General features: G+C 35.0%; 2 protein-coding genes across 4 annotated transcripts in view; one reads left to right on the top strand and one right to left on the bottom strand.

The window, feature by feature from the left end:
• Positions 1 to 15,275, bottom strand: part of zgc:77784 — a 151,412-nt gene extending 136,137 nt beyond the window's left edge. Inside the window, exons 1-3 of one of the 2 annotated variants that reach the window (XM_087282642.1) lie at positions 15,149 to 15,275; positions 5,980 to 6,043; positions 5,603 to 5,782 (exon numbers count right to left, since the gene is read on the bottom strand). In XM_087282642.1, coding sequence (XP_087138768.1) covers positions 5,603 to 5,744 — 142 coding nt within the window. In that variant the 5' untranslated portion in view covers positions 5,745 to 5,782; positions 5,980 to 6,043; positions 15,149 to 15,275. The other variant, XM_087282641.1, reaches the window with a different exon arrangement.
• Positions 15,276 to 21,224: 5,949 nt separating this feature from the next.
• esamb (endothelial cell adhesion molecule b) overlaps positions 21,225 to 26,827 on the top strand; it is a 90,805-nt gene continuing 85,202 nt past the window's right edge. For both annotated transcript variants that reach the window (XM_087284000.1, XM_087283999.1), the window contains exon 1: positions 21,225 to 21,656. In XM_087284000.1, coding sequence (XP_087140126.1) covers positions 21,590 to 21,656 — 67 coding nt within the window. In that variant the 5' untranslated portion in view covers positions 21,225 to 21,589. The remainder of the gene's footprint in view (positions 21,657 to 26,827) is intronic.

Genomic DNA, 26,827 nt, shown 5'->3' with positions numbered 1-26,827 from the left:
GCCTAAATACTTTAAAATCTGTTCTGAATGTAACTGGGAGCCTGAGGACATGTGTGATGTGCTCAGATTTTCTGGTTCTGGTCAGAATCCTGGCAGAATCCAGTAGCATTCTGGATGAACTGCAACTGTCTGACTTTCTTTTTGGTAAAGCCTGTGAGGAGTCCATTACAGTAATCCACTCTGTTGGTCATAAATGCATGGACAAGTTTCCTTTTAAGGCCCGTGCACACCGAGACATTTTTTTGCTTGCGTTTTCCTTCAACGTTTAACTCCTCGTAACTAAATAAAGGGCGCCTATGTGATCGTGCAGACCAACGTGCAAAACCCCAGATGCATAAGCGTCATTTAAAAAAAAAAAAACGCCTCATGCTCGTTTTTTTGTTTTGACGCGCCGCTTCAAAACATTCTCCACCAATCAGATTGGCCTTTTTCTTCACGTGCACAGAGCTGCTGAAGTTACAGTAAACAGCACTTGGAGGCGCTCCAGCACAAAACTGTCAATGCAAGCGCACATTGAAAAAGATGCCCAGAGGCCAAGTGTGCCGCAAGCCTGCGTTTGAGTGAAGGTCTCGGCCGTTAGATCGCCCCCTGAGGGCTGGCTGCAGTACAAGTCATAAAGCCCGCCTCCTCCGTGTTAATGAAGGAGACTTGAGCCCAAATAAAAAAAATGTATTACACTTGCAATAAAATGTTCCGAAAGATGGTTCTGGTCGATTAAGGCACTGGTTATTGTGCTGAAATAGGTGTAGATCTTCAATTTTGTAAACAGTTTGTTTTTAGCAGTAATTTAATGCTGGGCGTGTCATCGTGATTGACAGTTGTGATTGACAGTTTCTCAAAGCAGCGCGTCTGAGCTTCGGCAGAAGACTGAAGTGTTATTTTTCGATTTCTGTGTTATTTTACCATGACAAAATGAGTTCAGCAGTAAACTACAGTTTCTGACATACATGATCCTGGTGGAACACTGTTTATTCGCTAAGGTCAGGGGTTTTTTCGGGCGTTATCAGTTTGCTGATACACGCCTAACCACCCAGATAGCAAAATACACTCGAGCCAGTTCCAGCCGGCGCTGCTGCATGCGAGCCGGAATCAGCCCGCGACGCCTCGAGTAGGTTATGCGCTGCGGCCCGGAGCTTGCGCGATTAAATATATAAAACCCTCATATTTGTTAACGTTATTACATCCATTTGTGTTGATATGACAGCAAACGCATGCTGAGAAGTTCGGGGGGCGTGGTTGATTTTACATAAAGCGTTTGGTTGGAAGCTCGACTCCGCTCATTTTCGCGGCTCCTCCTCTGGCTCCATCAGACAGTCCTTCTGCGCATGTCAAGGCTCCAATTTCAGCAGTCTTTTGCGACAGTTTGTGCCCGTCAAGCAGGCGTTTTGCCCTCAAGGCGTTCAATGGAAAAGGGGCTGTCGCGTCGTCCATATTTTTTACAGTCATTGCCAGAGGCCATATGAACGTGGAGCTGCTTATTGCACTGAACAATCATTTCTTCATCGCTAGAGCTGGAACTGCTGCTTGAACCATCCATCCTTGTTCGAGTCACCAGTAACTTTAATAACAAGCATGTGAACTTCCTCTCTTCCTCTTCTTCTGTTTTACAAGTGGGTGTTAGATGCTTAGAGTTGTGTAGCGCCATCTAACATCAAGGAGTGATTTTGCATACTCTTCTGCTTGATGCCAGTGAAAATCGCTTGGATACGTAAACACTTCTCGTAAAACGCTGGCGATAAACGGAAAAAGCGTCCCGGTGTGTAAGAGCTTTAATTCTTGCAGTGTTTTGGGGATGATAGTGTGCTGATTTAGTTACTGCTTTGACATGCATGTGGAAACTCAGATCTGACTCTAGAATCACACCAAGATTTTTGACCTTATTTTGCTTTTTCTTTATTTTATTTTCGAGTTTGAAGTCAAAACGTATACTTTATCATACGGCAAAGGATTTGATTTACATTTTCATTTTTGCATTTTATTTGGGCTACTGGTGTATATACTGTATTTTCCTTTAAAGTTTCCAAACTATTCAACAGACTACAATGCAGTTTAGTGTAGTGTAGTTCGCCTAAGCTCCAAACTACATCTGCCAGGTTGTCATTGTTATGTGAATATACACTATACAGTATATACCAGACGTATTGTGTCAGTTCACTTACAAATACAGTACTCTCCTTTACTCTCAGAGATTAAGGTTTTGGTTATCTTATGCACACTTCCAAATCTGTGTACTTTTTACTGTACCTACAGTGCTCAGCATGATTGAATACACCCCATTAAAATAAAGATTTTTATCCATTTCTCAGTGAATATAGACAATGTAGTTTGGTGCATTTAAACAAAACAGATTGATTAAACAGATTTATTTATTCAAATAATATTTTAGTCACCAAACATATTTAGAAATTGAAAGATAAAACAATTACATTTAAGCAAAATATTGCAATTACAATAAAAATTACAACCTACAAAATTTCAACTAAACTTTTCCATTTTTTTGCTTCTCTTAATTTTTGATTTATTTGTATTTAATATTTTTCTCTAACATATCTATTTGGGTGTTCTAGTTTTTGGACTGTTATCTTAAGTTATTTTGTTAGATAAGCTCCAGACTGGCCTTCAGTACTGACTTATCTAATGTATATGCACAAATATAATATTGTATAGCTTAATATTTAAAATATGAATCTAAAAGATAAATTTGTGAGGGGTGTACTGTACTTATACATGCTGAGCACTGTATGCTTTATAAATGCTATAGCTTCAGACTTACTTTATATTAATAATATATTGAAACATATTATTTTACTAAATTCCTAACCATATAGCAAATAATTATCCAAAGTAGAGAGTCCACATTATCATGGACTGAAGCAACAGCACAGTGGTGAAAGCAAAACTTTCTGCCTTTCAAATGATTATGAACTGGATGAAGGAGCTTTGCTCTGGAACTCATTATTTATAATTCAACATCAAACAGCAATGACATTTATCAACTCTCCAGACTTCAGGATATTATAAATAAGCACCAGACAAAGGCTCAGTGTGGGATGAAGATGGAGGGTAAAGTCATATCTCCATTGCCCCAGGGTTTTACACTCTGCGAATGTACCAAAGGTATTTGACTCTCTAATCCCCGAGGGGCCACTCCTCTACGGTTGTCATGGCAACAGCTGAGAAGCCCCTTGAGGCTGCACCTGTTTTAGCACTCAGGTGAATAAAAGTCATTTCTCAGATTACATTTTTTACAAATACTGAACTATATGAGCAAGATCTTAGTTGTGTCCCAAATGACACATTATACATTCTGTAAGGAATAATTCTCTGGACCAGAGTTAATTATTATGCATAAATTATGGTTACGACACATAAGCACATTGTTCATACCCAAGCACATTCATTCATTTTTTTTTTCCAGCTTAGTCCCTTTTTTAATCTGAGGTCATGGCGAAATGAACCACCAACTTATCCAGCATATGCTTTACACAGCGGATGCCCTTCCAGCTGCAACCCAGCACTGGGAAACACCTATATAATCATTCACACACATACACTACAGCCGATTTATTCATTCATTCATTTTGTTTTCAGCTTAGTACTTTTATAAATCAGGATCACCACAGCAGAATGAAACAGCAACTTATCTCTAGCATATGTTTTACGCAGCAGATGCCCTTCCAGCCGCAACCCATCAATGGGAAACATCCATACACTCTCGCATGCACCCACCCTCACTATGGCCAATTTAGCTTTTTCAATTAACTTGTACAGCATGTCTTTGTAATTTGGAGGAAACAGGAGCACCTTGAGGAAACCCACGCTAACACGAACATGCAAACTGACCCAGCTGGAGCTTGAACCAGAGACCTTCTTCCTGTGAGGCGACAGTGCTAACCACTGAGCCATAGGCTTTTGTAGGCATAGTGATAATAAAGACCTGCCTGGAACTATCTGTGCATTTTTATGAAAATGATTTCACTACTTAGATTGTTCAGCAACCAATCAGTATTAAGCATTCAACAGCCTGTACTTATTCACTAATTCAACCATATAATGTATTAACTTTAACTAAGTTAGAAGTGAAAACATTAAGGCACTCGATGGTTGAAGGGAACATGTTAAACACATCAAAGTGCCAAAACACCAAACCAAAATTAGAAGTAGCCTACTAATTAAATTTGTGACACCAAGGATTATCCAACATTCAACTTTTATTTTTCCAGTTAAATTAGAGTGTCATCCGGGTATGTCAATACCCACTTTTTATTTAGGAAGTTTTAAAGTAAGCACACTACTTGCACTATTTTTACTTATGAAAACAGAGTGTATAATCTGGGATGCGGGCAGCATGGTGGCACAGTGGGTAGCGCTCTTGCCTCACAGCAAGAAGATTACTGGTTCAAGCCCTGGCTGGGTCAGTTGGCATTTCTGTGTGGGGTTTAGCATGTTCTCCTTGTGTTCGCATGGGTTTCCTCCGGGTGCTCCGGTTTCCCCCACAAGTCCTCAGACATGCGCTGTAGGTGAATTTGGTAAGGTAAATTGTCCAAGGTGTATGAGTGTGAATGAGTGTGTATGGATGTTTCCCAGTTTTGGGTTGCAGCTGAAAGGGCATTCGCAGTGTAAAACATATGCTGGATAAGTTGGTGGTTCATTACGCTGTGGCGACCCCAGATTAATAAAAGGACTAAGGCGATAAGAAAATGGATGAAGGAATCAATCTGGGATGCATCTAAATGTATGATTATAATGTACTGTATTTAACTGACAAAATTGTCCAAATGAGTTATTAATGGGCCAATTACATGACACTGCTTTCAACCAAAAAAACACAACTTTTAATAAGCATGAATTGTTGCCTGATAATGCAAAGTGTTTTCTTAGTAAACGTTTCGTAAAGTATACCGCTATCGCCTCTATTTCTCAATCCTGGTCCTCACAACTCCCTGCTCTGCACATTTTGTTTTGTTTCTATAAATCACTTCAGAATTTTGTTCCATTCAACCATAAATGCTACCTCCCATGATTCCAGTTCAAGAAAAGACTTCATTCTAGGGGTATAAACTGTGTGAGATGTACTTTTATGCAGATTTCATGATTACAGGTTAAAAACCCTCACCGCTTCTGTAATAAGTTTTGTCAAAGACACTGCAAACCGTGAAAGGCAAATCTTATTCGTTAGTTCAACCGGTTTTCAGTGTTCAGTGGCCAGGGGGTAGACATCAGCGAACACTATGTAGGGAACATATCATTCAGAACTCGGTTTCTTCATGGACCACTCTTTTAATTAACTGTTTATCTAAATAAGCTGTGTTAAACAAGGCATCCAAAATATGTAAAGTGTGGACCCTATAGTGTTTCTTTATAAAGTGAAATCATTTACTGGCTTGGTATGCATCAGATTGTCATTTTAGTAAAATTGTATGAAGGAAATCCTAATGCTTTCTGAAAATGTGAAACTTAAATGAGAGTTTTTCTATTTGACCATCTGTGTCAGGGATGTGCAACTTCATTTCTAGAGCTTGCCTTCACTGCCCTTTGTCATGCAAACGTACCAAAAATGCATTTTCTAAAATATATTTTAGACAAAGGCAAATTAACTCACCATTCACATCAACAGCTTGCCTCAAATCCAGGTGTGGCAGACTCTTCATCTTGATTGAAGTGAAGGTTGGTGTTATATCTGCATCTCTAGATTGAGTAAATATGTTCAGCTGAAGAAGTGCTCTGAGCAGATGGAGCAGCATCTTTCTTCTTAAGTGCAGAATGTTTCCACTGTAATCTCCTATAGTCCTCAGTTGAAAAAAATAATCTTGCATTAAAATAAATTCATTCAGGCAAGACCAAGATAGCCTTACTGGTAAAAAAAATATATATATATATCTTGGTCTGAAAGCACAGGTGAAACAAATGCATCTGATTCAGCTTCTGAGAGTACTACTAGGCCCGAGTGTGGACAGTCTCTGTCTGTCTTTGACTCACATTCAATCTCTGTTCCTTGTTCTGCCCATCTGCATCATCTGATTCGAAAGATTCCCTAGAGAACCTGTTCAACAGATTGTACCAAAGAATCAACACATGCTTAATAACAGATCGCTTCTTTTTTTTTAACTCTATGCAATTAAACCAGCACCTCTGGCAAAGAAAAGAGCACCACACTATAAAAGAACAAAAATAAAACCAAAGAATGTGTTTATGACGGCAGAATATGTGAGTCTTTTGTCTCTGTGATGAGGTGCATTCTCACAGCTGAGGTTCACTTCATTGTTCCCTTTTGTTACTTTTGTTGAGTCTAAAAAGCCAAGGGGCAGTTAACATTGGACATTTGCCCCCCCTGCAATGATTCATATTGATGACATATTGATTTATCTGATGAATTCCAGATACACAGATCTCTGTGCGACCTAGCAGATGTTTGAATAAGAGAGGACTGTTCATTGTTGAACATGTGCGTTCAAAATAGATATTCAATCTAGTCTAGCTGCTGTTAAAATATTTAAATATTGTTTTTACAAAACAGAGCTTTCATATACAGTGCTCAGAAACACAGAAGCAAAAAAATAAATAAAAATGATATACATGCCAAATGTGTAAAAACCATTTCAATTCAAACCATTTTAAGAAACTGATTGCATCAAAAAGATGCAAAAAGGTTTTGTGGCTCCTCTGTTAAAATATCTATGTTAGCTCCTCTGTCCCCTAACCCAGATTTGCCACCCTCACCTGGGAAATCTTTGTTTATAAAGTGGAAGGAACACGGTATATGCCACTTTCGAGATCTGTTTATCAATTATACACTTAAGTCCTTCACCGACTTAAGACAAGAGTTCAAGATACCAAGACAAGATTTTTATAAATATCTGCAAATTCGCCATTTGACAATTAGTCATGAAAAGTAAGGTCTACTATGCCTAAAGCTGTCCAATATAGAGGAGATTTTGGTGAATTCTGAATCTTTAAAAGGAAAGATCTCAGAGATATATTCTGCACTCTTATACAACTCTTCACTGGGATCACTTAAAAAACGTGTGGCAAAGAGATTTTGAATATAATTTTAATGACAATCAGTGGGAGGCTATTTGCCAGAATACTCTCATTACCCTTTCCAATAACAGAATAATTGAACAAAATTATAAATTTATGCATAGGATGTATCTGACCCCACTTCCTTTGAGCAAAATGTACATTCATGTATCATCCAGGTGCCACAGATGTAAAACCTATTCAGGATCAATCATGCACATTTTTTGGAGATGCAAAAAGCAAAAGATTTTCTGGAAAGCAGTACAGGACAGCCAAAGCTTTGCAAGTTCCATTGGACAACACACTAACACTATACCTCTTTGGTACAGAACTGAACAAGACACTTGATCCTACTTTTACAAAGAGACTTGGCATCATCTCCTTTCTACCAATAAAATGCTTTTTGCTCAACTGGAACCAACAAAGACCTTCAACATTTGAACTTTTCATACAACTCTTGAATGAAACAATGCTCTTGGAACAATATACATACTACTTAAAAAACAAAGGGGATGCCTCTAATGAGCCTCTATGAACACATCTGATGTATTTTCATAATATGTGTGACCTTAATCACAGCTTAACTGTGTGTATTATGATTTTTGTATTTTGTTTGTATGTTTATTTCTTTATTATTATTTTTTATTCATTTAATTATTGATTTTTTTTCTCATCGCCTTTTGCTGCTATACTTCTCTACTGATACAATTGCCTTTGCCCTTTTTTGTATGTTTGTATGTTCATTAAAACCAACAAACAAACAAAAAAATTAAAAACTAATCCTAATGAGTACTGTGAACCTAATCTATTTGATTAAATGAAGCAATTTGAGCACGGTGAAACCCAATGAATGAAGAGAATTCAAATCAACTGAGTACTGTAAAGCCCAACAAGTTAAGTCAATTCAAACTGTTTGAGGAAACCGATTGCAATTTTTAAACCATTTGAGTTAAAAAAAATATCTATATGAGTACTGTAAACTTACTCCATTTAAGTTGACGTAAGGAGGTATTTAACTAACTCATTACCTTCAACACTGAGTTCAAAACTTTTTAAACGAGTAGAATTAACTTTCAGTAAATTTTGAGTTAAACCTACACTCATTCCATTTAATAATGTTTACTGTTGGGTTTTTCAGTGCAGTAATACAAGCTTTAGATCGTTCAAGACGTTTACACATTTATTTTTGTTACTCAGGGAATTTTTATATGCCCTGGTGTGTTTACGTTTAATATGTTTATTCCATTGTGACACACTCAATAGATCGGTTGAAAATATACTTGTATTTAAGGATGTACATTACGATACTTTAAATCCTACCAGCCTGACTGTTGGTATTTTGTTGAATAAAATAGGGAATACCAGCACTGAAAAACAGAATGCAATTAAGCCCATAAGTCAATTTATACACATTTACAATAAAAACATTTGAGATGTTGAGTTGAAAACCAGCAGCAAAGCATTGAATGTAATACAGGGGTGGTTACATGTAAAACATGTGTGGTCAAGCACATATAGAAATAATTTTGAGACACAATTTGATAAATATTTTGACATGCTCACAATCCAAATGCATGAGGTATATGAGATTTTGAATAAACTAAATTGGCAATAGTGTGTAAATAGGAGACCGTGTGGGTGTTTGCAAGCACTGAGGGTTGCACTCTTAGTGCTGGGATGTTCCTGATAGGGCATCCACAGTGTGAAACATTTACCAGAGTAATTGGCGGATCATTCTTCTGTGGTGACCCCCGATTGAAGAGAGAATAAACCGAAGGATGGTGAGTATTTTGACATGTTTTGCTTATTATTCAGAGTCTATATGTAATTTTAAAATGATCACACAGACATATAACACCAAACAAAGAATAGAACCATAAATAGACATCAACTTGCAACAATGCCCAATGTTCTCGGCACTAACATCCCTCCAAATGAACCACAAGAGAACAAGGTTGCAGAAAACTTTTCAGTTTCAACTTACTGAGGACAAATTATACTGTACAGATACTGAAGTTAATACAGATATCTGATAAAAGTAAACAAGTATTGTTTTGGACAAATCTCAGGGGAAAACTCCTGTTTTACTTGAAAATCAAAACACAGCTTTAGCTTGCCGGATGTGGCAGTGCCAGGTTCTTTAAAAGTCAGTCTATCAAGCCATTCATCACATTATTTAGCTTAAGTTACGGTCAAATAACTTGTCGAAATTAGCATGGCCAGTGATGAAGTGCTCGTTCTTATGTCTCAAAGAATCGAGGTTATATCAGTTACCAGAACATTCCCTTTTAAACGTTAACTCTCATTGCTTTTTAACATGTACGAGTCCAATCAAATGACTATCCGGTGGGAAAGTTGCTTCGTCATGACTGACAGCACCTTACACCACCACCAAAGCAGATCAGGTCCAAACTAGAGACAGGAAGTACTGATTGAGAGTGCTTGCATGTCACTGACTCACTTATCTCGCTTCATTCCAGGAGGAGCATATTTTAAGTTTCAAGATAACCAAAAGTGGCCTGAAATGAAACGTTCAGACACACAGAGAGGTCCTGCAATGATACAGACTGAGAATGAGGAGGGTTAAACTGATTAATGACTAAGTCAGTCTTACCACTTGAGTTGGCCAGCTTTCAGAGAGGGGTTTAGGATTTGGGTTTGGGCCACTAGAAGGAAAACAAGCATCTCGTTTCTCTGCCTCACCTGATAATCTGGGGTATCAGCATTACTGGGGGAAATGCATTTAGGTGAGCACTAGGCCACTGCATCTCACTAAATCAAAAAATATGCTGGGCTGTGAGAGTAGTCTTCTGAAGTGAAAAGTTAACCTCTGCTTTCCCAAAGACAGTCCAGACCTGCTGAACTCTTTCAGAATGTAGCATCCATTTGCCTGAGGCTACATTGCCTCTAGAGAGCATATCTTCTCTGATGTTCAGTTTGCCCATCCTATCAAACAGCTAAGTCTTATGTCCTCATTGGTTGTTTATATCTCACCACAGTTGTGTTGTCTGACTGGGCTAAGACATGGCATCCCTGCAGGGATAACATGAATGTTTTTAGGGCTAAGAAAGCTGCCATAATCTCAAGGCAGTTGATGTGTAGGTGCTGCCCCAGGGATTTCCAGGGGCTGGATGCTTGTCTGCCCTGCAAAAGAGCATGCCTTCTTGAGTTGGCCTCATCTGTCGTTGTCACCCTCCTCTGGGAAGATAAACCTAGGTAAGTGCCGGACAGAAAGAGGTCATCCAGGACCCTAACACTGATCAACTGATCAACTGTGATTGGGACTTGTTGTTGGAGTTGTGGCTGCTGTTGTATTGGTTTGCCTGGCCGGACACTGCATACACCATTTTTCCCAGGTTGAGTTAATCCTGCACAACATGGGTGCTAGATCCAAAGTCAGAAGGAAGGCAGAAATGTGAAGAGCTGGAAGCTTAGAATCTTAGCTGGCATCAACAGAGGTGACAGCAGCCTTGCCAGAAGATCTTTCTGTGGTCAAATAGGGATGTGCTGCATCTTGGTGAGCTTGACATGGACAATGAGGGAAAAATGGTGGGCCTTTGCTGAGGATTTGATGCCATTCTGTCAGATAAGATTGTTTAAAACACCTTGAATGATAGTGGTTTCATGCAATGATGCTGCGCAGACATGGGCTGGGCCTGGAGTTCCCCCGGCTCAAGTGCTGATATGACTGCAGTCTTGTGTAGGGAAGCAATGTTTGTCTCATCAGTTTTAGGCCTTTTGGCAAACGTCACAATTAAGTTTAGCTGTATTAAAACGATATACTTACTTATTTGGAACCTTGTTTGAACAATAGCTATCTGAATTATAATATTTAATGTGCGGGAAAAACAACTAGCAAAACTAAAGCCAATAGATTTCTTTTTACCCATCTTTCACCATGCAAGTACATACACACTTTAAACACAAACGCACACCTTTAGTTATTCTCATTCTTTCTTGATTTGTCAATGTATTGTAGTGTATACTGTTTAACAATCAGCTGAAATTATGTAAAAAAAATAAAATAAATAAATCAAAAAGGGGCATTAATTGACGCCCTCCCATGGTAGGTACGCACAGTGCTGTACTGCTGCAGGCACCACTGTGTGTGTGTGTGTGTATATGTATGTATGTATGTATGTATGTATGTATGTATGTATGTATGTATGTATGTATGAATGTATGTATGAATGTATGTATGTATGTATGTATGTATGAATGTATATATATATACGTTTAACTTGTTTTTTTTTTTCTTAACATGTGCTGTTAAGAAATGTGGGAGCCCATCGAAAACACGTCCAACTAACCAACTAACTAATGATCACTAACTTTAACATTAACTTGTTTCATGGTTTTGTTTTGTTTTTTTACACATAGAAATGCTTGATTAAAGTAAGTTCATCAGTTTTGTGCTTGAAATGTGAAATATTTGCAATTCTCCATGCAGCAGGAATGACCTAAAATAGTGACATTTTTGAAAACCACGACAAACCCAAACAATGACTTAAAATTATTAGCTACTGTAGCAAAATGTCAATCCACCTAATATGGCATCTAAACCATTCGGGTCCAATTTGTGTATCCTTAATATAATTATAATTATTCTCTTAACACAAAGGTTGGCACTTACATTCGAGAGCATTGTTCACAGTGTAGAGAACTGGTGTGATTCTCACAGGGTCAGATGCTATTTTAGTCACTCATGCCCCATATGTCTTTGTGTACTTGAGCTGTACTGGGTCAAAACCTCTCTGAGTGAAATATCTGGATTAATGGTTGTGTAATACCTCTGGCAGATAGTTTACATCAGTAGAGTTTTGTACAATATGGAGTTTGTTATATAGGCCAGTAAATCTGTGTATGTTTGGCTTAGATTTAAAACGGATTTAAATCCATTTATTATATGTACGGATTGAAATTGTACACACACATTACAGCTGTCAAACACTTGTTAAGTCTTTTAGAAATATCTTTCTCTGAGAACTGCACTTATGAACATTTCTCCTAAAAGATTAATTTGATAAAACTGCCAGAAGTAGCAAGTCGTTTTGACTTCTTTGACACCCATTCATGACCACTAGGTGGCAGAGAAGACTCATGTATTATTTTTCTTTATACATGTTTAGAAATGCGAAAGCTCAGATTAAAATATATTACGGCATTTTCATTTAGATGACAAGCTATTTAATTTGATTTTTAACTGGACAGCTAAACAAAACAGAAGTGTCAGAATAATAATGTACTGAATATATGAGCCAAATAGGTTTGCATTATTATTATTATTATTATTATTATTATTATTATTATTAATGTTATTATAAAAAATGTTTAATTCTTATGTTCTCTTATTTTTAATTGCGTTTATTTCCATGTTCCATAATACAACATGGAATACAAAATACTTGGCATATATATATATATATATATATATATATATATATATATATATATATATATATATATGTATATATATATATATATATATATATATATATATATATATATATATATATATATATATATATATATATATATATATATATATACACATATACAGTACCTATGCTGATACTTCAGTTTTGTTTAGCTGTCTATTTAAAAACAAAAATATATTTACACACACACATAAACACAACCACAACTACAGAATACTTTAAAGAGAAACGGAATTTAGCTTAATGACAGTGAACAAGCAGCCTATAGATATCAGTTCCTTCATTAATCCGGGGTCGCTACAGCGGAATGAACCGCCAACTTATCCAACTTATCCAGCAAGTTTTTACGCAGCGGATGCCCTTCCAGCCGCAACCCACCTCTGGGAAACATCCCCACACACATTCACACTCATACAGACAATTTAGCTTACCCAATTCACCTATACCACTTGATTTTTGCACTTGTGGGGGTAACCAGAGCACCCAGAGGAAACCCACTTGAACACATGGAGGACATGCAAACTCCACACAGAATTGTCAACTGACCCAGCCAGGGCGCGAACCAGCAACCTTCTTTCTGTGAGGCGATTGTGCTATTGAAGCCAGAATGAGTTTAAAGCTATAGGTTGTGTGTACTTGGCTTCATGTTTAGAAAACTTAAATTATATGACCTCAACTAGCAGATTATTTTGCATTAAATGAACTTTGCAAGCATAGACAAAACAAAACCTGGCTTATTTTATCAATGATAACTCTAGAAAACAGAAAATTTAAGTTAAATAATGAAAAATAGTAAATGCAAGAATGCTAAAACTGGGGCTACTGTATAATAGTTTACCTCATATAAGTAAAAATGTAAGTTTATCAGAAAACTGTAATCTTTAACTTGCCTACCATACATGAAAAAATGACTATGGAAGTCTGTGACTACCATTACAAAATAAAGAAATTAATTACAAAAAAATTTATTTGTATAAGCTATATCTTATTTGATATACCATAATGTATTATATGAGTAATATATAATAAATATCCTATATTCATTCATTCGTTTTCTTTTCGGCTTAGTCCCTTTATTAATCAGGGGTTGTCACAGTGAAATAAACCACCAACTTATCAAGCATATGTTTTACACAGCGGATGCCCTTCCAGCCACAACCAAACACTGGGAAATCATATATACAGTAGATATATATATATATATATATAGAAGAACTAATATATATAGAAAACTAATAGAGATTGATTTGAATTTTTTGTCAAATAAATTAAAAAGAGCAATATTTTGCATGTACAATAGACTAAAATGCAAAAAAGGCATAATCTTTTTGTCATGTCACATACAGTTGAATAACATAAATTAATTCATACTTTTAACTCAAAACAGCTACCATCTGTTGAAAAGTCAGCAGTTTGCATTAGAGGTTTCACTCTAAGTCATTTGACATTTTCTATTGTAAAACAAATATCAAATATTAAACAGCAAAAATCTTACCTTGCACTCTTGCATTATTAAAAACGTAAGTGTTGAGCTTGAGTTGACATGAAAAGTAAAAGAAACTCCAAAAGGAAAATCTGTTTTTCTATTTCAGCTATTTTGACTTTGTTGAGCTCTATTTGACTGGAGGCACTGAAGTCTAATTTAACTGTTACAACAATTTTAACAAATATCGAGAGTGTTGAACACAAAAGAAGTTACTTAATGCAGGAAAATGATAACAACGAAAATCGAATGAACGCATCGCACATGGACCCAACAGACATCCAGAGTATAAAAAAATACTCTGGAAATCAATGTTAATTATTAAACAAACAACATTTTTCATCATTAAAAATTGAAGTGTTCAGGTTAAGTTAATGTGTGCCTGTGAAAAGTAACCGTCTTCCTTGATTTAATAGGCTATCTCAGCCATTTTGACATTTATCCGCTTGTTAAGTCGTGATGTATCGGTGATGTATGAAATACGGTTTCTGGGTCCAACCACTAAAATATAAGTTTATGGTCTTTTTAGTCATATCAAACATCAAAGGGAATTTTATATAAAATCATGGTGGACACAACAGTCTCTGGCTGCATCACAAATACCAAAATTTTAATTCAATTAAGAAAAAATGTATCACTTTCTGGCCATATTAGGCATGGATATATGGGTGATGCAGTGTTGCAGTAGGCAGTGCTGTTGCCTCACAGAAAGAAGGTCTTTGTGGAGTTTGCATGTTCCGTGTGTGTGGGTTTCCTCCGGGTGCTCTGGTTTCCCCCACAGTCCAAAGACATACAGTACAGGTGAATTGGGTAGCCTAAATTGTCCGTTGTGTATGAGTGTGTGTGTGAATGAATGTGTATGGATGGATATTTCCCAGAGATGGTTTGTGGCTGGAAGGGCATCTGCTGCATATAAATATGTGCTGGATAAGTTGGCGGTTCATCCTGCTGTGGTGATTCTAGATTAATAAAGGGACTAAGCTGAAAAAGAAATTGAATGAATGATTGATACATAAAAACAGGGGGGCTAATAATTCTGACTTCATATATATATATATATATATATATATATATATATATATATATATATATATATATATATATATATATATATATATATATATATATATATATATATATATATATATATATATATTGTAATTATGATTTCGAAAGTATTACAGCACTTTGTAAACGTTTTTATTACCATTTGATGAGTCTTCCTATACTGATACCATATCCGTAAGCCTCTTCACGTGACGTCACAAGCGGATGAGCTCTATATGAGCAGAGGCACAGCAGCCTAATTTAACTGTTACAGCTTTTTTCATCCTAAAACAAACAAAGAAACATCATTAACAAATACTGAGACTGTTGAACACAAAATGAGTTATATGATGAAGCAAACTGGTAGCCACTGACATTTATAGTAGGAAATGTTAATCCATTTCCAACATTCTTAAAAATATATATTTTTGATCTACAAAAGAAAAAAAATGTAAACAAATTTGGAACAAGCAGAGAATAAATAATGACAGAATCTTTGATTTATTTTTGGGTGAACCACCTCTTTAATGCAGGTATTCCCATAATACTGCTCAGTGACATAGAAATCCTGCTGGATATTATGCTACTGAATAGGAAGAAAATGTTAAGTCATGGTGAAATGTGTCTGTCAAAATTCGTTCTGCTCACTCTTTATGTGCAGGCTGTGCTGTCTCTCTCTGTGCTGCTTTCACAACATTGACAGCCCATAAAATCTTTTTTATACATTGTCACTGCTTCATCAATCAACAACCTTAAGACATGATTTTGCTGGTGACAGTGGTGACAGCAGCTCCCTCTCAGTGTTCTCTATTTTTATTGGTAACACCCACAGACACCCCAAAAATGTTCAAGCAGCTAGTCGCAAGTCTAAATTTGTTTAGCTGTAATATCTGAGTATAGAAATGTTTATAATTGTACTGTTTAGCCTGCCCAGAGTCTTTAAAAATGTATATATTTTAATCTTAACATGTAAATACTTGAAATACATTCAAAGTAATTACTGTAAAATAAATGCTGGGTTGTATTGGACAAACCCAACATTGGGTAATCTTTTTAAAATTACATTTCAAGAGTTCACACTTAGCTGATGATTGACTATAAAGCATGTTTGGCATGCTGTCCAGGGAGAGAAACCTGAGCTCAAAAGATCCTCGAGCCCTGGGCTCCCTCCCGTTTGCAGTGCGAGAGGGGAATTTAAGCTCAGGTAGATCTCGAGAACTCCCCTGCGATCTATGGCTATTGACAAATTAGGCACTGCTATCGAGAGATATACTGCTGATTAAGGGCTCGTCTATGGGGATAATTTGGTTTGGTCAGTTCACCTATGCCACAAGTTTTTTGGACTATGGAAGGAAACTGGAGAACCTGAGGGACTCTGGTTATTTATGGTGAAATCATCCGATTGGTCATGCATGAGCATGAGCTAATGCGGGACCAGCTGTGATCAAACATAAGCATGTGATCCTTTCGAAATTTGTTTATAAATAAACTTCACTTAAATGACATTTAATAACCCAGCATTTGGGTTTGTCCATAATTGACCAGTGTTTAATACAACCCATCATATTTAGTTTAATTTTAACAGTGTAAATTTAGTTTAAATTTAAACTTATTTAACATTTTTATCTTTATTTTGAACAAAAAAGAAGATATTTTGAAGAATGTTAAAAACCAGTTGGAAACTCTGACATTTATAGTATTTTTTTAACCTTCTATGCACATCAGTGGCTTCCTGTTTCTAACATACTTCAAAATACTTTTATGTTCAGGAAAAGAGCTATCATTTTAACACCGGATAACTGAATAGCTTGACACCACCACGACTTCTAGCTGACAATTTTCTCTTAATCGCAGTCTTTGTGCCAGACATGTTGCACCTGTATTTCATGTTAGACATTAAGCTTAGACAAGACAATCAAAGACCTGAGCTCACCAGTTCCCAATAATTGAGCAGCCCTAATGCATGAACTTCTGATGTGTTTCTATGGCAACTGGCCGATCGGAGAGGGTGCGAATGAGCCTAGATCGGGGTCTGCATTTGCTTCCTCCTGTAGCTCCTGATTAGTCTAATATCACAGACCAAACCGTGTCACAATGTACACGCCAGACGGTAATTGGCTGCACTAAATCAGGCTGATGGAAACACTGAAAATGATTCTTGTAGGTGAAATAACTGTAGGAGGGGGAAAATTTTGTTTTGATCTTATTAATATTTGGGAAACTCCCAGAAATGTGAAATAGGAATGGTGTTTTTTTTTTTTTTTTTTTTTTATGCGGTGTAGTCTGTTTAATTTTATTTTTGTTAGATTGTAACTAACAAGATAATAAACTAAGACAACTAAGACCACATCGGGAAGGAAAGTGCTATTAAAAGGTTTAAACATTGAAATTGTTGACACATAAATATCATTATCGACAACATGTTGATATTCCAACCAGGAATATACACCCAGTAGATACAGTACCCACACTGTCTATAAAAAAGAAAGGTACCTCTATGATGTCACTGTTTTATAAACAATTTATTAAATCTGTTTTATCTTTATGCATTGTAGCAGTAATCTGAGTCTGTCAAATAAGAACATGGCCGAGTAGACTTGTGAAGATGGCCGGCAAGATCAGTTTAACCAAACTGGTCCATTGGTAATTTACTGTAATGTTTTAATGAGAGCTCAAGTTATCTTATGGACCCTGGATTACCCATTGTATTCTGTGTTTCAGCTGCTGCTATCAGGACGTCGTTTTAGAGTTCCTATATGCTGGACAAACAAAATTAGAAATTATTTTATAATGGTGGACATTAGGTCATTAAATGAGTCCAGTGGGGAGGGAGATGCATCTAAAAATGTATACAAATGTATACAAAATGGGTATGGTGAATATACAAATGATATACTGCTGTTTCTTTACTGTATGAATATGTTATTTTGTTTTTTCTGAACTAAGATAAGAAGAAAATGAAGCTTATGTTATAAATCTTTTGATTATACTGACCAAGTTTCATGTAAATTTAGCTATCAGAAACCTCTTATTTTAGAGGTTCTTAAAATGTTTTATATTTATATAAATACCATTAAGGAGAGTACAAAAAAGCTAACCATTTATTTGTTTGACACTTTTAAGTTATTGTGAATAAGCAAGACCTAGCATTATTTGTAATATTTGTTTTCTATATTTGTTATTTTATTTTGTTTTACCTATTGAGTTTTTGCACTTCTATATAATTTTATTATGCTTTTCAATATATATATATATATATATATATATATATATATATATATATATATATATATATATATATATATATATATATATATATAATTTTTTTTTTTGTATGTGTCTTTCTTGCATTAATAAAATAAATGTAAAAATGACGTATTGTATGTTTTGTGATAATAATAATTTGGTAATGTGCACATGGAACTTCGCCTGTGTTATGGCACCTTGCTTCAATTTTATTTTCCATAAACTTGTAATGAAGTTGAGTCTGAGTTAACTTAGATGCTGCACTGTCCTATCACTGAAAAAATAAAAATCTGTTACAATGTACCAACTTCAAAATGCAAATTTCATATTTACAAAGAAACATAACACATTCAATTAAATGGGAAATCTAGAAAGAGAAAAACAAATATCGCGTATTGTTTTTCTTAAATGTGCTCCAATTATCTTTGTTTTATTCATAAATTTGAATTAACAGTTGAAGCCAGAATTATTAGCCCCTGAATTATTCACCCCCCTGTTTATTTTTTCTCCATTTTCTGTTTAACAGAGAGGTTTTTTAACTCATTTCTAAACATAATAGTTTTAATAACTTATTTCTAATCACTGATTTATTATACCTTTGCCATGATGACAGTAAATAATATTTGACTAAATATTTTTCAAGACACTTTATACAGCTTAAAATGACATTAAAAGGCTTAACTATTAGGTTAAATAGGCTGGTTAGGTTAATCAGGCAAGTCTTTACTGATTGTTTGTTCTGTAGAGTATCGAAAAAATATAAAGCTTAAATGGGGTTAATAATTTTGTCCCTAAAATATTGTTTAAAAAATTCAAAACTGCTTTTATTTTAGCCGAAATAAAACAAATAAGACATTTTCCAGAAGAAAAATATTATCAGACATACTGTGAAAATTTCCTTGCTGTGTTAAACATCATTTGGGAAATATATAAAAAAGGGAGGCAAATAATTCTGACTCCAATATATATATATATATATATATATAAGTCAGATTTCAGTCAGAACTGTTGTGTTCAAAATTACTTTTCTTGTCACATCAGCAGCAGCACGTGTACTATTAGTGAAAAGCTTAGGTGCTGGATTTAGACAATGCAAACAGCATACTCCAAAAACACAACAATAAATTCTAACAATAAATACTTGAAAGACAATAAGTATGTGAAAGACAATAAATATGTTAAGAAAAACACACATTACACACATGTACGCACAGATAGACAAGTACATAGACAAAAGGTGTACACATAGTTTGACTGTCCGTGGAAAATCTTTGTAGGCAATATTGTTTTAAGTAAGGGTTTGGATTGTTGTTATTGCAATAATACATTTTTATGTAAATGTAATGAAATTTACTTAAGATTTTGGCACTTACAGTACCATTAAAAAATTAAGATTTTAAAAGATTTAAAAAGCTGAAATGGTCTGAAAATAAATAATCAAACTCTTTTGTATGTGATCAAAATTGATGCATGAAAAATGTTTTGTTTTTGAGTGAGAATCTTTTTTTAAAAAAACATTCAAATAAATACTTAAAGGATATTAAAAGTTAAGGAGCCATTCATTTTTGATTTGCTTGTACGTGTTTTTCTTTTTTTTAAAGTGTAGACTTGTGAATCACCAAGGATGAGTTCAGCTATGATCTTTAAAGTATCGCTAAAAAAGATCATCTACATCTTTAACATTCAAATAGCTGTTACCGGCAGGGGTGGATCTAACCAATAAGTGAGATAAGCAGCTGTTTAGAGCCCTGGGAAATTAGAGGGCCACAACCAATGCTACGAATTGCTTAAATTAATTGTATAGAAAATGTATAAATTTTCTATCTTATGTTGAAAAATCTGTCTATAACCATTAAGATTTTAACGCTATTACTTCTTTTTAAACTGGGGGGCCTCATGAATAGTAAAACCTTATTTCTATACTGCACATGCAAATATTAAAATGTAATCACAAATGTGGTTTATTAACTGTACATATGGTTAGTATGTCAATTTGTTTTTTATTTGTGTATTTGTATTTAATTTTACATTAAAACGATAAAGGTTTCACTGAAAATATATCTACAGAGAAAATATATATAGAGAAAGAGAATGTTTCAAATTTCAATGCAAGTGCCCTATACCTGGAATTGCTTAGAGCGCCCAAATTACTAAGTCCGCCCCTGGTTACCGGTCATAAATGGATTTATGATTAATATAAAAAAAATCAATAAATCACAAAATAAAAATATTGTTGAATTAAAATAGTGCATTACTCTCATGTCAAGGAACACCATTTGTCAAATAATAGTATAATTATTAAAAAGTTCTGCTAAAAAGTCACCTACATCTACATCATTAACCTTAAATAAAAAATAAAAAAAATCTGCTATAAAGGTATTCTAACTTCTGCCTAAACATAGTTTAGAACCATAAATCATTATATCTTATTAAATCACATGCACAAAAATTATTGAGGTAAAATAGTGCCTTACCTTCCTCTCATTTTAATCAACACCAATGTGTTAAAGGGATGGGAATCTGTCACTATTTACTCTCCCTCAAGTGGTTTCAAACATTTATTAGTGTCTTTCTTGTGTTGAACACAAAAGAAGATATTTTGAAGAAAGTTGAAAACTTGTAACCATTAACATACATATCAGGAAAAGCAAATACTATGGAAGTTAATAGTTACAAGTGTACAGTATTCTTCAAAATATCTTGTGTTCAACAAAACCTACTTGTTCCAACCTGTTTGGAACAAGTAAAGATTGAGTAAAAGGATAGCATAATTTAAATATTCGAGTGAACTATCCCTTTAAATAGCTGATAGTATAAGCTAGCTATACACAATTGATATTTGAAATTAATCGAATTTATTTACATCAGTTATTGATTGATAATTGGCTGTTTATAAGGAATTAATGCACGGAGGAGCGCTCGTAACACCTGTATGCTGAAGGGGGCGTGGCTTCAAGGGCACATCTAGACTTGCGAGAGGAGCTGCTCTCAGGTGACAGACGAGCCTCGTACCGTCCAAGAACAGCCAAAAACTTCAGTTATGACTGACAATACCTAAATAGCAATACATCGAGAGTTTATTTAGAGTATATTTAGAACATAGAACCGCAAAGAGCCCTTCTCTAAATGCCTTCAGCCGCGCGGATGAGAGAAGGGGAGGGAATGGCATTTATTTTCAAGCTGGACTCCGGCTCTTCAGTTGAGTTGAATGAATTGATCTACGCAATAAAATATATGCATATACATTAGTTTTTACGATCGAGAGAAGGCAGGAGACAGAATAAGAAGAGCGCGAGAGTTACAGTCAATAGATGCTGTATGAGGAGTCGCGCGAGCGGACGCTTCATGAGGGGCGATGGAGATGCTGATGGACTGGAGAACTCCAACATTTCTGCTTCTCACCTCACTGTTACTGATTACAGGTAAGAGACACGAGAAGAGGAATACTCTGTACAACCTAAATACTACCTTTTCAAATGTCTAATTGGCAAATTCTGCGTTTGTGCTGGCTGTGGAGTGTGAGAAAGTTCATTGAGTCTCAAATCAAGTGCAATTTCATGTTTAGTTTTGTCTCACGTTACATTGGTTAAACATAAAACTGTTTCATATTGTCGAATGTGTTTAAGTATACTACTAACACATGTGGATCTATTTGTAATATTTTATAGTAATGTAAAATCATTCATATGTGGATGTTAATTGTTACCAACAGACATATTTCATCATAATGTACAGCCATGCTCTTTGTTGTTCATAAGAAGTCATCTCTTAAATTGCTGATGACTTGAATCCTGATTTTCCTGTCTACCAAAAGGGACAGTTCTCCTAAGACTAAAAAAAAACCCTTGTCACAATTTACTCACACTCCACCTTCCAGGTGTGTTTGAGTTTCTTTCTTCTGTTAAACACAAAGAACATAGTCTACTAAAAATGTTTTCAACCGGTAGCTATCGACATTCATAGTATATTTTTGGCTGCCGACATTCTTCAAAATATCTTCTTTCGAGTTTATTACAAAAAAGAAACTCATAAATGTTGACAACCTACTTGAGGGTGAGTAAATAATCTAAGCAATAACTGAGTAATAAGGGAGTAATAACTAAAATTTTGGGTGAATTGGTGACATTTTAATATTGTTGACACATTTTTTGTCCAACACCTGAAAGTATGGCGGTGATTTCTGGCGCTGCGATATGACCATTGTCCTCCTGACTAATCTCCAACAAGCCTCAAGTCAGAAGAGCTTGTAATCCGTTGAATTGCCCTGGTGTTTTTACAGGCAAGGACAAGGTACGGATTCACTCTCTGTGCGGACTGATGAGATTAAACTGTCACAATCCAGCAGTTTTCCTTTGGACTTTCATAATAATAGTTGCACGGATAAGGTGGAATATAATAAATTTGAATTCTCATGCCCTCATAACCTCTCATATGTTTTGAAATAGTGAGCCTTATTAAACTGGTATTGATTGCTTTGTCAGGGTTTTGGTCTGATGGCAAGTTGCTGATGCGGTGGTGTTTTCTGTACCTCCAGGGAGGCACCATTATCGCATTATATGGAGAATGTGGCATATAATGGGGAAACTGCCAGATGACATTTCTGCAGCCTGCAAATATTTAGTTGTTTTTTGTGACCTGTCTTGAGTGCCCTCGAAAAGGCAACCACCATTTATGCTGCCTTGCAAAATTACTATATTGCACAATTCAATTACTTTTTTTCCAGTATCCGAATATTACACTTGTTTAGTTTTTTGACAATTCCTAAAGGGTTAGGCTCACAAAAATGGGTCACACTTTACAATAAGGTTCATTAGTTAATGTTAATTAATGCATTTACTAACATGAACAAACAATGAACAATACATTTAATACAGTACTTATTCATGTTATTAAATGTTAGTTAATGAAAATACAGTAGTTCATTTGTTAGTTCATGTTAACTCACGGTGCATTAACTAATGTTAACAAGCATGGACTTGGATGTTAATAATGCATTAGTAAATGTTCAATTATGATTAATAAATGCTGTACATGAGTTGTTCATGATTAGTTCATGTTAGTAAATGCATTAACTAATGAACCCTTATTGTGAAGTGTTACCCAAAAATGACCCGCATGTTGTTATATGTATTTAATAGGACACATAAGTTAACATATTTTTAATCTGATTTATTTATGTCCTTCCAGTGAAGGTACACTCTCAGAAATAAAGATACAAGAGCTGTCACTATGACAGTACCTTGTCAAAAGGTACATATTTTTAGCTGAAGGGTCCATATTATTACCTCAAAGGTACATTTTAGGTGTATTTGGACACTTATTGTTACCTCGAGGTAAGCATTGGCTTTTATAAGATTTTGATGGTATGATAACCTTGGATAAAAAAATCACGGTTTTATGATATCATGGTTTTGTGATCATTGCTCTAAAGTATATTCTTAAGTATATTAAATGTCTGAGTAAAAAACAAAAACATTTTTCCCCTTTGAAACAATATATTCTGTTTTTTGAAAGATTTATGATATTTTGGAGCAGTGAACACGTCAGGCTATATAATTCAAATGAATCATTGACTTCTGCTGTATTGATTTGTTTTCAAAAACTTTTCTTTACAATTTTATTGTAAGCATATCTGGATATTTTTTTTTTTTTGCTGGAGATGCTGTTGCCCTAAAAAATAAAACAAAAAATCTAAATAAAAAAATCTTACACATACCTTAGAAATTTTGTTTTTAAAAGGTTTTAAAAAAGTTTTAAAACCTTGACTTTTCCAAACCGTGGTATACCCTGAAAACAGTTTTCATTCTACATTATGTCTACCTCTAGGTACTACTGTAGACTCTATTGGTACAAATATGTATCTTTTGAAAAGGTATGCCTAGTGACAGCTTTCATACCTTTATTTCTGAGAGTGTAATTAAAGCTGAAATGATTACCTTGGTTGAACAGGATTCATTTAGTTAAAGATTATTACAATTATTTTCTCTATATCATACATTATCAGTATTTATCCTAGTATACAGCTAACATTAATGGGGAAGGAAATGCTTTACTCATATTTTGTAAATCATGAAAGACTGAATGCGAACATAAATTGTGTGTTCTCAATTAAACTCAGCAATTAAGCTTAATTTTATTATTTTTATGCAAATTTATTATAAAAAGGAAATTAAATAATATTAATAATAATAATAATAATAATAATAAAGCTTAAAAGTCTATATTTTAAAATATAAGCAAAAAAAACTATTACAGTTAATTTACAACAAAACATTTTGTTGTTTTGCCAAATAAAATGCTGCACAATTCATGCAGACAGACCATGTAAACCATGTAGACTTATTAACATCATGTACTGATTGGCACATTTTTTTTGCGCTCTTTAATAAAAAATATCAGTAAAATTGTCCAGAGTCTATCATAATTATCAATATAAATTTTATAGTGATTTTGTTACTATTTAATTTATTACACTATACCTTACTATACATAGTATAAATCTTACATGATATACTTGGTGTGCATGAATAAATGTACTGTAATTGATTCTTACAAATCCTACACAAACATTTGAGTTTTTATGTTTGTCCTTTCTTGTGTTGTGTGTGTGTAAACTAATTGTTTGGTCTGACTCATATTAACCATAGAAAGTGATTATATTTCATTAGATGATGTCTTACTGACCTTTTTGAATGTTCAGTTGATATGAAGTTGAATGAAGTTTAAATAAAGAGGCCCGTAGACAGCCTGGTGAAAGGGGTGGTTATTTTTTCTTAAAAAGTGGATCATTTTGCAGTTATTTGCCCCATTTTCTATTTAATTATGAGGTTAAAATAGTTGCATATTAGTGACATTTTAAGCAAAATCTTTTGCTGGATTAGCTTGTTGGATGGTCATCATTACCACATATTTACATCAATTATAATTTACATCATATTCATCATATATACAACAATTACATCATGTATCATTAGAAAAAATAGGATCTGATTTAAAATTTGTTAAAGTTTTAAATTAAGGATCTGATTTAAAATCTGTTAAAGTTTTAAATTAATAAAACTGTAGCCTATTGTCATTTAAAAATCATTCATTTACATAGCACATTGGCTCGGTCATTCAACTTTCCTCAGTCATGCTAACGCAACAGCCAACACAGGATTCCACTTGGTGTTAAAGCCTTCTTCAATGGATTATTTTCACAATTTATTATGTCAAAGCAGTCAAAACAAAACAAATGAGCTCATGTGTGAGACAAATTCTTGACCTGAGGGATGACTCTGTCACTGTCAGTGAGGGGTGGGTCTTTCGAACCACCTAACCCCACCCCCTGGCTATGGGCCTGACGAAGTTGAAAATATCTTCCTAAAAACGTTTGTGTACATGTGAGTGAGTAAAGGATGACAAAATATTCATTATTAGGTGACTATCCCTTTAAAGTTTGAAGGTTGTCTGAAGGTTGTCTTAAATTCTTTATGTAAACCTCAAGCATAGACACAGCTCCTAATTTACCACTAACAATACAACATCCGTTTGGTTTATTAGTGTCTGCTGCGATAAAAAATTATGTGAAATTGAAAAAGCCCTGGATTTATATGCTATTTATCAAGTGCTTTTTAATCCATAGCAGCTTAAATACACGCCATACCGATTTAAAGCAAAAGCCCCACAGGAGATGGCTTAAGTCCCTTGATCAAGCATTCGGTTGTGGTCAGTATGACTCTTTAGTTCTTGGGCTGCATACTTGGGATCCTGCGGGCTTTGTGCAAGTAGCTTACAGCCTTTCCTAGAATGTACAAATTCAATTGTTGTGTTTTGAGAAAAGATAGACTGAAACAAGACTAACATTAAGTATTCGACACAACTGGGTCATCTTTAGCAATCATAAACATTTGGTTTCTCTAAGCACAAAAGCACCTGTAGCAAATTGCGGGATGTTTAAACAAACCGTGTTCATCCTCAGTGAAAAGCCGGAGGTGGATAATCAATGCCTGTAATTGAGTGCGGATCACTGGGCCTTCACAACAGAGATCATTAGAAACGGCAATGCTCACCTACCAGAGGCAATTATGTTTGCCCCCTGCACAGCAGAGAACATTTAATAGTGGCGAAAAATCCATGTTTCAATTCATCAACCCTCCTACCGGTCTATTGTGGAAATCAATCTTGATTTGTATTTTTACAGATCATTGTAGGTGGGGCGGTTGGGGCGTAAAACGTACCATGTGATAAAATGAGTACTGTTATAACTGCGAAACTAGGCCATACAATTGATTTCACAGATTGAGAAATTCTAAGACAACATTTTAGTGATTCACAGATGTTTTCCTTTTATTTATGCTTTTAAAATACATTTTGATCTCTGCTTCGACAACTTTTGATGCTGAAAGGTTTAAAGGACTTTTATAGATTTTTTTTGGCATTTACTGTATGTCTTTATTATGTTACAACAGTATATATTGACAGGAAGTGAAGTTGGAGAAAGAAGGAGAGGGTGGGGGTGATCAGGAAAGATCCACAAGTCAGGACTTGAACTCGGAACACCCACAGTGCAGTTGGGCTATATGTCGGCACACTAACCACCAGGGTATCAGGG

This window comes from Danio rerio, chromosome 15 (genome assembly GCF_052040795.2).
Source record: "Danio rerio strain M-AB ecotype USA chromosome 15, GRCz13ab, whole genome shotgun sequence".
In the NCBI taxonomy this organism is placed as follows: domain Eukaryota; kingdom Metazoa; phylum Chordata; class Actinopteri; order Cypriniformes; family Danionidae; genus Danio; species Danio rerio.
This window is presented reverse-complemented; position numbering and strand designations above follow the sequence as displayed.